General features: G+C 50.9%; 1 protein-coding gene and 1 long non-coding RNA gene across 2 annotated transcripts in view; one reads left to right on the top strand and one right to left on the bottom strand.

The window, feature by feature from the left end:
* Positions 1-4124: 4124 nt before the first annotated feature.
* Positions 4125-13117, top strand: LOC146075821 (putative N-acetyltransferase 16). The gene is made up of 3 exons (XM_083185456.1): positions 4125-4317; positions 5112-5336; positions 12286-13117. The coding sequence occupies exons 1-3, from the start codon at positions 4150-4152 to the stop codon at positions 13018-13020; spliced, it is 1128 nt and encodes a 375-aa protein (XP_083041582.1). The 5' UTR covers positions 4125-4149; the 3' UTR covers positions 13021-13117.
* The window catches only part of LOC146075824 (uncharacterized), a 78596-nt gene continuing 73341 nt past the window's right edge, over positions 8319-13573 (bottom strand). Inside the window, exon 4 of the long non-coding RNA XR_014473639.1 lies at positions 8319-8636. This is a non-coding gene — a long non-coding RNA (uncharacterized LOC146075824). The remainder of the gene's footprint in view (positions 8637-13573) is intronic.

The following is a 13573-nucleotide window of genomic DNA, read 5'->3' as shown; positions in this document are numbered from 1 at the left end:
TGCTGCCTACCTATCCCTGGCCTTTGCTGGGTATGGACGGCCTCAGGCCTGGCATCCCCCCCATGGCTGATCCCCTTACTGTCCCTGCTGCCTCCCAAGGGGGTACTTCGACCCCCTCCCTGCTGTGCCACTGCCGTGGGTGCCGGTCGTGGTTCCAGCTCCCGCGTTCACACCAGCCTCAACCCCCCTGCTGCCACCGTTGCTGCGGGTGCTTCCAGCACCACGGTTAGGCCTAGGGTTGCCACCTTATTGTTCATCGATTCTTGTATATTCACCCCTATAATTGTAATGCGCGGGCTCCGGAAAAGGAGGCATGGCTTATCCCAAAAGTGGGCATGGTCTATTCCCAAAGTGGAATACAAACATACATACGTATACATACATACATGCATATACATACTGTACATATGTATACATATAGGCCGGGGGGGTGGGGGTGTGCTGGCAGGCCGGGGGTGGGCATTGCTGGCGGGGAGGGCAGCGCTGGCAGGCGGGGGGGGGGGCAGCTGGCAGGGAGGCTGAAGTCCACTGTCAACTCACCAGTGGTTACAAGAAGGCGGCCAGCAGCAGTGCTGTGTCCAGTCGAGGCAGCCAGGCAGCAGCGGATAGGATAGTAGTAGTAGTACGTTTATTTATAAGGCGCAGCAAAGTGTCCGCAGCGCCGTACATAGCAAACAAAAAACAAATTACAAGGTAACGTACAGGGTGTGTTGAAAAATACAGTATAAATAGGGGTATAGCTGGTAGAACTAAAATCAGCATCAGTTCAGAAGTAGGTGTCAAAATTGTCGAGGAGACTGAAGATGAAGTAGAGGAAGGGAAGAACAGGACAGGAGGACAGGTGAGGTAAAGAGGTAGGGTGAGTACGTGAGGAAGGAGGACCCTACTCATAAGAGTTAACATACTAAAAATAGGTGGGTGGACGAACGAAAAACAATAGGATAAGTAGGAACGGAGGGGAACGCAGGCAGGATAGGAGGATCAAAAGAGGTTAGGAGGAGGGGATAGGCTAGTCGTAAAAAGTGGGTTTTGAGGGAGCGCTTGAAGGAGGTAAGGGAATCAGAAAGCCTGATGGGTGGCAGGAGGTTGTTCCAGTGCAGGGGGGCAGCGCGAGAGAAGTCTTGGACACGGGAGTGGGAGGAGGTGATTAGGTGAGAGGTCAGTCGGCGGTCAGCGATGGAGCGAAGAGGACGGGAGGGAGTGTGGATAGCAGCGACGCACATCGATACAGGGGGCGTCGGTTACAGGTTAATACTCGTGAGATACTCTCAGACAACCGGATTCCGGGAGAATCTTGGAATACGGGAAACTGAAAAAGAAAAAAGCCTCCTGGAGGGTTGCCACCAAAATCGGAAGATTCACGGAAATCCGGGAGAGGTGGCAACCCTAGTTAGGCCCAATCCTGGCACTTCGGCACAGGCGTCCAGCCACCTGCAGCCCCGATTGCGGCCTACCTCCAGGCCTTACTGCCCCTGGCCCCCACTGGTGATGTGGCCGCGGGCACTCCCCACGCCGTGGCTAGGCCTGATCCTGGCGCATCCTGATCGGGCACGCTGCCATCCGCAGCCATGGATGAGGCCTACCAGCAGGCCCTGCCTCCCCCAGCCTACCTTGATGATGTGGTCTACATGGTTATCCCGCTCCCCCAGGGCCATGTTCCTCACAACTCCCCTTTGCGGGGCCCTCGAACCCCCACATTATCCTCATGCTGGGGTTTTAACTCTGGCAACCACTGAGACTCCCTCCATGTCCCATCAGGGTTGGGGTCAGGAGGCAGCTGCGGGTTGCCCTCCCACTGCCTTGAGCACCCTCGGCCACCTATCAGGCCCTACAGGGCAGCGCAGCTGGTGTATAATGCTTTTTCTCCCGCCTGGTCCTCCGGGTCAGGGGGTGCTTCCCCTGGATTGGCGTCCTACAGTATGTTGGTTAAAAGCGGTCCCCCCTTGGCTACCTTGCCCGTCACCCTCCCCGGAGGTGTTACCTAGGAAGGATTCAGGGTCTACTGGATCACCGCCAACAGCTATGATGGATACGGGCCTGGTGCCGCCACCCCCCCCCCCATGCTGTCATCTGAAGACCCGGTTTCCATACCGGCTCCCTTGCCCTTTACTCTTCCGTGGCGGCCAAAGCCAGGGGTACCACTGTGCCTGCTGGTGCAGGGTCGTCCTTGGGAGCTGGTGTGCCATGTTTCCCTCTGTTTCTACCTCAGGATCATTCTCTACAGACACCTCGGCTAGTAGCGATGAGTCAGGCTGTACTCAACATGCCCTTGGGTTTCAAGGATGTGGAGATTTGGCTGAAAGTCACAGACCCCCACGGTTGAGACCCCTGATAAGAAGCCCTTTCTTGGTAAGGAAAGTGTTTCATCTTCAATGATTCCCAGTGCACAAGAGGCACGAGTTGATGTTTTCGACACTCCTGTCGTTTGTGCGGCGCCGGCCATCCGGCCAAAGACTGCAAATCTGCCTGGACCATGGCGAGCCTGAATAAAGTAAGGCCCGGTCCCCCATTGTTGTTACCGCATTTGCGAGATGGTTAGCCCGGTATTCTAATAGGCCCAATGCAGAGTTTCTGTTAGAAGGTTTTAGTTCAGGTTTCCATTTGCCCATCAGGGAAAGAGTCACGGTGGTATCATGCAGGATTCTGCGTTCGGCTAGGGAGCTGCCCCATGTGGTGAGACAGAAGGTGGATGCTGAAGTGACTCTAGACCGCATTTGCAGAACTATCAAGTCCCAGCCTTTGCCAGGCTTGTGCATTTTCCCACTAGGGGTGGTACCCAAGGAAGTTCTGGGAAAGTTTAGACTGATCCAGCTCCTGTCTTATCCACATGGGTGCTCCATAAATGACGCCATTCCTGAGGAATATTGCCATGTCTGTCACCAGTTATTTGATGATGCCCACAAGCTAATCCGAGACTTTGGCCCTGGTGCCCTTTTTGCCAAAATGGATGCGGGATCGGCTTCATCCCTCCTCATTCTGGTTCATGGTATCCAGTTAGAGGGTTCCTTTTACATCAATCGTTACCTGCCCGTGGACTCTGCCATCTCTTGTGCCTATTTTGAGAAATTTAGCACGTTTCTGCACTGGTGCATTCAGACGGGCACCGGCCACCCCAGCATCGCCCACTATTTGGACAACTTTCTCTTCACAGGCACATGGGATGGTACTGCATGCCAGGACTTGCTCAGTTTTGTGGGGGATCTTTTCAAGGAGTTACAGTAGGTGTCCCGGTTGCGCAGGATAAGACAGAGGGACCCTCCAGTTGCTTGTTCAACCTCAGTATAGGGGTGGACACGGCAGCCGGTCATTGCCACCTCTCTCCGGACAAAGTGGCCCGCCTGCAAGAGCAGTTGGATGATTGCATAATTTCTGCCAGAATTAGACTGCATCAGATGCAGTCCCTTTTGGGCTCCCTGAACTTTGCCTGCCGTATCATCCCAATAGGGATGGGTATTCTGCCGGGAGCTAGAGAATTTGCAATCCAACCGATTATCATATGGAACGCGCATACCGATATTGCGACAAAATATCCGAATGCATAGCAATTGCAGCATGATTGGCAGGAAGCCGGCATTTATGTGCGGAAACGTGGGTGTGTTTCTCAAATCATAGGCATGCCCAGGCAATTTTGGAGTTGGTCTCTGACATCAGCGTTGACCACTTCCAGCCTGGTTCTTTAGCAGATTAATGGGCGGTCTAAACTTCGATGGAAATAACTCTTCAATGTTTTTTTTGTTTTTTTAATGGATCAGTGAATACATCACTATCTTGGTAATTTTTTATTTCTGACCGGCGACTTTTTGACCGCAGACAACTGTTTTTTTCTCTAATCAGTGATCCATGCTGAATTAGACCCTTTAGTTCCAGGTAAAGTGGTTAAAGGTAAATGTGAGGACTTGTTAATGTATAGGACCTGACAGCAATTATATCCTTATATTGCAGGCATCCCAGTGCATTACTCAAGGTCAGGCGCTGATTCTTTGCCAATCCTCTGCCCTTTTACACTTTCTTAGTAAATAATTTCCACCCGCATACGGTTGTCTAATCTGTAAGGAATCTCAGATGTTCTGGACCTTGCCCTACAGTATAATATACACTTCTGTGTCTGTTCATCTGCAGCTTTCGTCAGACCCATACTGTATAATCACAATGCCGGTACAAATAAGTGTCCTGCCTGCCACCGCCGCAGACTACGAAGAGGTGATGTCCATCTCTGGTGGCGTATATGAAGGAGGGGACTACCTGCCTTACAGATACCATGAGTGGGTGGTGGACCCTCGTCGGAGGATGTTTCTGGCCAAGTGTGATGGCAAAGTTGTGAGTATGAGTGAGGACGGGATTCAGCTCAAGTTGAACTTGCCTGCCAGGGGTGGGCAGTAGGTGTCCATAGCTGCCAGTCAGGATTGTCGAGTCTTCACCAGTGGCCACCATCCTTACACCCCTGCTCTGACTTATCCTTAGATGTATCTTAGAATGTAGAGAGGGGAAGATAGTGATAGACTATTTTTTACTGGGAGAGATTGGACTCTCCCTTATCGCTGTCCGAGGCCTTCTACATAGACCTTTAAATGTGAAGATTCGCCAGCTGACGGAAGGGGGCGCGCGCGCACGAGACGCTTGTGCTTCCCCTTACAACGGAGCTCCCCCCGGGTCCCCGCCGGTCCCCAACGCGTCCCCACACATCCCCCCTAACCCTGCCCATCTCCCTGAAGTGGAGATGGGAAGTGTACCAGTCTTCTGCCGACAGGAAACTGGGACGGGCGTGCGTGTGGGGCGCACACGCGTCCCAGTCAGATGTAGCATCCGCTCGCCAGTGGGGGTGGTCTGGCGAGCCCCAGTACTGAATTTACTAAGTCGTTTCTGATTGGTTGCCCATAGCAACATCACATGTGAAGTCTAATTCCCATCTTAGTAAATATCCCCTGATGGGTCTTGTGTATCCATGGTCATGTCTGGGTCTGAAGGCATGAGAAAGAAGGGTCTCGGTGCCAGAAGAGAGGCTCTGGGCCATGTAGAAGACCTGAGGGGTCAGTGAGGACATACATATTTATTATACGATACATGTTATATGACGGGCATACAGTATGTCTCACTGAGGTCTCTCCTCTCAGGTGGGCTTTGAGACGTTCTTGCTGGTGGATGGTGGATTTACTGCGGTGGTGGAAGGTCTTCGGGTAGCCCCTTGGATGAGAGGACAAGGAGTGGCTGGCATCCTTCAAAAACATACCATAGACATCCTGCGCTCTGACCACCCTGAGGTTACAACACTCCGTCTGACCCATTCAGAGAACCCTCCGCCCTCCTTGCTGAGGAAGTACACTCTGATCAGCTCTAAGGTGGCTTTCATCTCCTGATCTCCATTCTTACTGTCCCTAGCCATAACCTGTCTTCATATTACGTCTGCTTACCAATCCATTCACAGTCTGCGGGGGAACACCGACATCATTCATTGGTCGGTGACCATCGAATGATATCGAACATGCACGCATATCTACAGTAAGTAACTCTTAGGTCACTTAGATTTGCGCGCACCCTCGGGAGTAAGTTGGCGACATCCGGTGATGTCAGCTGCCTGCCCCGGCACCAACATAATGGGCCAATTACCATGGGAACCAAGCGTTTCCATGGACACGACTCTCCGCCGCTGCGTCACGCCCCCCGGACACAGCCTTGGTTGCGTGCACAAGGCAAACAGTCGGTTCGCTGTGGCCACATGCATATGCAAATGCTCAAAAATGACCCTGCGCATGCTCATATGCCCACCGTCAGTCCCAATGCGAATGTTCTGGTCCATGCGAGCGGACCAGAATAACCTCCTTTATCTTTTACCACTTTATCTGTCTCCAAAGCTTAGTACATTTCTCCCATACGTTCACGTTTTCATGTTAGTCTTAATGATTTTCAAGATGCATTAAGATGTTGAACTTTAGTACTTTGGGGCTTTTTTTCTGCTGGTTGTTTTTGGGCTTATTTTCTTGTTGTAATATTGTTTTATCTTTCCTTAAACTGGGTAATCACAGTACAATTTCCGTTAACGATATTATCGATATTGTTCAAAGTTTTTAGCACCAATCGTTTGTTCCGTGGCACATCTTGTCTATGGGGCTTTAGAATAAATATTTCTTATTGCAAACAAAAAAAACACACAAATATTTGCAGTAGCCAATCTTCACTTGTGCAGCAGTGTATGGCCATGTGATCCACCTTGATCCGCCTGGTCCTTCTGCATGTGATGTATCGCATACAACTCCATTCTCCGCCCCTGCAAGGGAGTCGGAGTCAGAGCACACGGCACCGCGCATCGGGTCGGAGCGGCTATCAAAACACAACGCTTTGGGCCGTTTTCACCGGATTTCTCGGCCCGATCCGTTGGAATTGGTTGAATCGGACAAGTGTATGGGGGAATTAAGATTAGGGCAATTTGCTTTAGCAATAAGAAGCATGAAGTGATCAACAATCAATAATTCTATACCCAATGAATGAGAAAGAGGAGACAAAGAAGAGGATCACCGGTAACATAGACAGTACAAGAGGGAAGAGAGCAGTGGCTCAACAATGGGTGCCGGACGGGTTCCGACAGACGGGATCCCGACAGTCGTTTACCCGATGTTGGGATCCTGACTGTCGGAGTCCCATACCACACCTGCAACAATAGCCCCGCAGCCCCTGCGGTAGCGGGGAGGCGCTGTGGCAGTGCGGGCACCGTGGGGCTGCGGGGCTATAGTAATGCCACCGCCACAGACCTGCAGATTTACCTGTATTCGCTGCGGTGGTCCCAGCTCCCCTCCTGGCTTCATTCTGATGCTATGGAGATGGACCATCATAAAATGTCCGCCCCCATATAGCAGACCATTCTTTGAAACTGTCTGCTATATGGTGGTGGAACTTTTGTGATGGTCCGTTTTTTCATAGCATCAGAATGAAGCCAGGAGGGGATCCGGGACCACCGCAGCGAATACAGGTAAATCGGCAGGGGATGGGGGGGCGCTGCTTAATTATCAGTGGGGGGGGCATAAATTATAGTTACGCCACTGGAAGAGAGTACCTCCAGTGAGTACTTACAGTACATACTGAGGGTAAGGGGTGAACATTTGGGGGATATGAAGGATACACGCTGGAGGCATGAGAGAAGGAATGTTGGGGAGACTCATCATAAATCTGAATAGGCGAGGGAGAGAAATCCTGTGGCGAGAATGCCATATGTATAATATCGGTGGCAAATGTGAGAGGACATGACCAGTGTGGTTCTAAGGCAGTGGTTAGAGGAGGAGAGGAGAAAGCTGTCCAGGCTTGACAGCTACCCAGATAACCACATCCTGTATGACTACTGCTGTCCAGGCTCCACTGCTGCCCAGATGCCCACATCCTGTATGACTATTGCTGTCCTGGGACTGAGGCACACTAGAGTAAAATAACAGCAGGAGCGACTGTTCTTGCTGCTTTTTCAGTATAGCCGCCAAACCTGCAGCCTATTAGTACAATCTTGGTTACATACTGTGTTAACGCCGGTTGGAGTTGTAGCCTCTGCTGATGACTACTGAGATAATGCTGCACATGCTGTGCAGGGGGAGTGGGGAGATAAGTGGTACCCCCGAACCTGGGCGCTCCAGGTCTCTGCATTAAGCTGCTCATTGATACACTTAAAATCCATTAAAACACCAAATAATAGTGTACATGCATCAATCACACGCAATATGCAGAAACAGGAAGCCCACTGAATCTAACGAGTGACGAAAGTGAAGCACAGCTGAAAGCTACTGAAAGTCTGAAGCACCTTATTTGTAAATTTGAGTCTTTGTTTTTCTTTTCTTTTTGATTGTTTCCTTCAGTTTTCCCGTTGAGAGGCCTGAATGCACCTGTTTTAATTTTTTGAAAAATACATAAAAAATTTGCAAAATTAATAGGAAACCGGGGGATTCGGTACCGCCCGGTAAGCCACAGTCGTTCGCTGCTTAGGCCGAAAGCCAAACCGCCGACCACTGAATGATTTCTCTGATATAAAAGTCAGTCTAAAGTGATTTTTATTTCCGTCAGAGTCCGCCGAAGTGGGAGCGGGCGCTGACGTCAGACATTCGTCCCCGGGAGGCATCAGAACGCCTGCATTCCCCTAGTCCGGCCTGGTGTCACCCCTGGCCTGTCCCCTCTGGAGTGAATGCCTCAGTGGGTGTGAACCTCACCGAAGCTGTTTGCTCCCAGGGTCACCACATGTACAAATACACACATGCGTAGACCCCCCACCATCAGAACAAGGCTGAATTCGAACCCGTCCAAATGTTCTGAATCACCCCCCCCCCCCCAAGTGTGTAAATGTAAAGTTCTCCAGTATTTGTGCTCTGCATGCGAAACCAGTATTTATACTGCATGCAAAATAAATAAAAGCCACATGGTTTGATGGGTGTGGCCTGACTTGCTGACATTCCCTATGTCAACAGGTTCTGAATGTCAGCAGTCAAAGGTCAACACGGTCAGCTTGATAAGTAATAGGTAGGCTTTTATTTAGGTCGACATGATTAAGATTAAGACACCTTCAAAATTACAGGATTTAACACGTTGACACAAAAATGTCCAAATTTTTTTTCTCTTGTTATTTTAACCTTATGATGGTGTTGGTAGTTCCACATTCAGAATATTGGCATCTATAGGATTGATGAATGATAAGAAGAGTTGTGAGCGGAAAAATAAAAGTTAAGTGTGGGAAGGGCGCAAGAGCGGATTCAGGAGAAAATGACGGGACGGGATGGGGGGCACCAAGATAGGGCTGTGGGGGGTTTTGTGGTGTCCGTGTGCACGCTCAGAGAGCGGAGAGAGAGGATGGAGGGCAGAGAAATGGCGGCGATGGGATTAAATATAGGTCCTGACATTTAAAGTACACAGGCCCACCTTGGGGTCAATAGTGAAGGATGTATTTATGCAAAGGGGGTGTGGCCTTGAGTGTAGTGTACCACACCATATACCACTTCTACACATTATGCAACAAAATAGTAGACTCTATTATACTTGCCCCTTACACATAATACCACATGGATTATTCCAAGATTCACATAACGCCACACGGATTATTCTTTCTTCCCAGCGGTGGTGGGAGACAGCTCAAGGGACGAAAAAAAACCCTAACCCCATTGCACTTGCCCATCACACCAACCCCACACTGTCCCCACTGCACCAGCCCCGCACTGTAGTGTCCCCATCACACCCGCCCCATGCTGTCCCCATAGCACCAGCCCCACACTGTCCCCCATCGCACCAGCCCCACACTGTCCTCATTCACACCAGCCTCACACTGTCCTCCATCACACAAGCACCACACTGTCCCCCATCACACCAGGGGGGTGGTATAGAGTTCCGACAGTCGGGATCCCGACAGTCATTAGCCCGACGTCGGGATCCCGACTGGCCGGACCCAGACAGCATGGTGAGCGCAACTAAGCCCCCTTGCGGGCTCGCTGCGCTCGCCACCTATTATATTCTCCCTCTATGGGGGTGGTGGAACCCCACGAGGGAAAATAGCGGGTCGGCTTTTTGACAGTCAGGATCCCGATGTCGGGCAAATGACTGTCGGGATCCCGACTGTCGGGACCATGTCCAGCACCCCACACCAGCCCCACACTGTAGAGTCCCCATCACACCAGCCCCACACTGTCCCCATCACATCAGCCCCACACTGTCCCCATCACACCAGCCCCACACTGTAGTGTCCACATCACACCAGCCCCACACTGTCCCCATCACACCAGCCCCACACTGTAGTGTCCCCATCACACCAGCCCCACACTGTCCCCATCACACCAGCCCCACACTGTAGTGTCCCCACCACACCAGCCCCACAATGTCCCCCATCACACTGCCCCACACTGTAGTGTCCCCATCACACCAGCCCCACAATGTCCCCCATCACACCAGCCTCACACTGCCCCATCACACCAGCCCCACACTGTAGTGTCCACATCACACCAGCCCCACACTGTCCCCATCACACCAGCCCCACAGTGTAGTGTCCCCATCACTTTAGCCCCACACTGTCCCCATCACACCAGCCCCACACTACCCCCATCACAACAACCCCACACTGTCCCCCATGACAACAGACCCACATTGTTCCCCATCACAACAGACCCACACTGTTCCCCATCACAACAGCCCCACACTGTCCCCCATCACAACAGACCCACACTGTCCCCCATCACAACAGCCCCACACTGTCCCCCATCACAACAGACCCACACTGTTCCACATCACAACAGACCCACACTGTTCCCCATCACAACAGCCCCACACTGTCCCCCATCACAACAGACCCACACTGTCCCCCATCACAACAGCCCCACACTGTCCCCCATCACAACAGACCCACACTGTCCCCCATCACAACAGACCCACACTGTTCCACCTCACAACAGACCCCTTGTGGTCCATAAAAAATTTGCCCTTACACAGAGTGTGTTGAGGTGGAGGTGGTCGGCTGGTGCAGCAGTAAACGGGAGGCCAGGATAGGGACACAGAGGCGGCGGCAGCGTGGGAGGCTGGAGGAAGGAGTGGCGGTACTTGTGTATTAGCACGGCGCCCACTTTCCCACTTTCTACGCCAACGTAGTGAAATCATATTGCATCGAATGCCATTATTGTATGGCATGCGATGCGATGAGATACGATTTTCCTATGTAATTTATTCACTGCTCTCTGTCAGTGAATAAATCAAAAAACTCGTATACGATCAAAAAATCGGGTCCGATATTGGATCCGATTTTAACTGTTATAATAGCATTTAATGTGGTATACAATTAAATGACATATAATGACATATAATGTGATTTATTTATGTCCCCCCCCTCCAATATCCACGTCATCCCGAAGCGTGGCGAGTAGCAGTGGAACGAGTCCGTCCGACTATCCCATACCCCCACTGTCCACGTCAGCGTGGAGTTGACTTTATATAGTGTGGCGAGCGCAGCGAGCCACCGAGCCTAAAGCGTGGTGAAGGGACAAGTATTATGTTACATGTATTACGCGTCCGCTAGTCACGCTTCGGGCTCGGTGGCTCGCTGCGCTCGCCACACTATATAAAGTCAGCTCCATGCCGCTGTGGATAGTGGGGGTATAAAAGGTCGGGCAGACGCGTTCCGCTGCGCTTGCCACGCTTTGGGATGACGTTGATATTGGGGGGGGACCTAAATAAATGACATTATATGTCATTTAATTGTATACCACATTAAATGCCATTATAACAGTTAAAATCGGAACCGATATATCGGATGATATCGGATCCGATTTTTTTTTTCATCGGACCCGATTTTTTCATCGGAGCCGATTTTTTTAGTACATAAAATGCCACAGGTAAAATCGGGTCCGATATCGGATCCAATTTTTTCATCTGACCAGATTTTTTGATCATATACGAGCTTTTTGATTTATTCACTGACAGAGAGCAGTGAATAAATGACATAGGAAAATCGTATCTCATCGCATCGCATCGCATGCCATACAATATTGGCATGCGATGCGATACAATTTCACTACGCAGAATAGCCCACTAAGCTATTTGCTTAGTGGACGCCGTGCTATTACACAAGTACCGGAGTGGCAGTCAGGACATGGTGGCAGCCGGCGACATCATGCAGGAGGAGTGGACATTGCTTGGACAATAGAGGCAGCAGCGCAGCAGTCAGAGCCTCAGCCAGCTAAGTCACCACATGGTCCACAGCAGGGCAGCGCTGCAGGACAGGCCAGTCTCCTCCTGTGTTACAGGCGGCTCCCAGACCCAGGACACTGTCCTGTGACCCATCGGCATCCTGTTGGCAGGAAGACGGGGAGGCGGGGTGGCGGCAGCCGCACATTGGCTCCTCTGCTATGCACAGATCAGGGGAGCCAATCCTCACAGACAAGGGCGGGCATACAGGCTGACTAGCATGTGCCTAAATGAGGGACGGATGACACACACACAGGATCCTGGGTGCCCCCCTCCGCCCCCTAAATCGTCCCTTGGAAGGGAGAAATCCACGCAGATGGTAAAACAAGAAAAAGTCCACTTATAGCTCCACTCCAAGCTATTCATGTTCACTTATCTCACTCTGCTACTCCTCAGGGTGCCTCACTACACCCCTACACTCCATTCTCCATGGCAAGCCTCTCATTACTTCTTTTCTCCTACACCTCATTGTTGGTCTCCTCTGTGCTCCTCTCCTTCCTCACCCAAATTTGAATATTTATTTTGCTATCAATGTTTTATTCCTTTATATTTATACTTTACCACCTTTTGATACATTCTCCTATATTCCGTGTTCTCCATTAGGCAATCAGATCCATTCATTTCCCAGCTGGCCAGTTTGATGAAGGACTCAAGTTGCTGGAAAGTCGAGTGGACAGTTCAGAAAGGTCCATTAACCACTCTGTCCTTGGACCTACTGAGGTGCTGGGACTCTTTGAGGGGACTGAGCTGGAAGAAGAGCTGCTTCTTGGAGGAAGACTGGTTCAGAGTCGACTTGCTTTGACCACCCATAGAGCCAACCTGGAGCTACTTCTGGAACGGAGGATCGTTTGGCTCTATTCCCACCAATGTGATAGAGGGGATGTCCTAGCGGCCTCCAGTGATAACACCACTGGTGATACAAGTAGCCCCCAACCCAGCGGTGAGCACAGTGCAACCACTGTATCTACCCTCATGTCATCTGATGCCGCATCTTCTACTCCGTCCCATCTCATTCCTACTCCTCCTCTCTCATCAATAAATACGTCTTCCCCTCGGTTCCTCAGCCTTGGAACCCCTCCATACCCAATCCCATTTGCAAAGGGTGCCAACCGCGTGGACATAGACTTGTTTGGAAATGACCCAGCATGTGCGAAGATCCATGTCCTCAAGCAGTTACAGATGGGGACACAGGCTCTGCCTGCAGGGGGCGATATGATTTGCGTCCTTTATGCAGAGGAGAGTCTCCGGGCTGCAATCAACGACCTCTGCGAAGGGTTAGCTACATTCTTCTGTCACATACAACAGCTAGTGTTAGAAAGGAACATCCAGAGGTGTTGATGTCAGTTTGGGAATCCAAACCCCCTATACCAGAGCACTTATGCATTACATTCATTTGCATTAAAAGTCCATGCAATGTTTCTGTGTGTAAATGTAAAAGAAGGAGTTAAAATAATAATTAAAAAAAGCATGGGGTTCCCTGTCCTAAGCATGACCAACTCCGGGCTCTTGGCCTGGTCCTGGTTTCAAAAATATGGGTGGGGGGAGGACATAGGTGTCCCCCATATTTTAAAAACTAGCACCGGGCTCCGTTAGTAAGATAATGCCACAATTAGGGAGACGTTTATAGGGATCCATGTGGCCATGGTATTACCCCCCCCCCCAAAATCTCAGCCCTGGCCGGGGTGCCTTTGGAAATTCCCCCAGTGAAGGGATGTCCCCAATCAATGGCACCCAAGGGCTTGGGTCGTTGTGCCGTCTTGATAGCTTTCAGTGTAAAAAACAGAATAAATATTGTTTTACCTGAGGGGCTGTAAGTACCAGCAAGCCTCCCTGCATGCTGGTGCTTGGAGAACTACAAGTACCATCATTTAGGGCCATTAAAGGGACTGCT

The sequence above is a fragment of the Crinia signifera genome, chromosome 4 (genome assembly GCF_055691185.1).
Source record: "Crinia signifera chromosome 4, ASM5569118v1, whole genome shotgun sequence".
Taxonomy (NCBI): Eukaryota; Metazoa; Chordata; class Amphibia; order Anura; family Myobatrachidae; genus Crinia; species Crinia signifera.
Note: the sequence above shows the minus strand (reverse complement) of the source record. Positions and strands in the feature narration are given on the sequence as shown.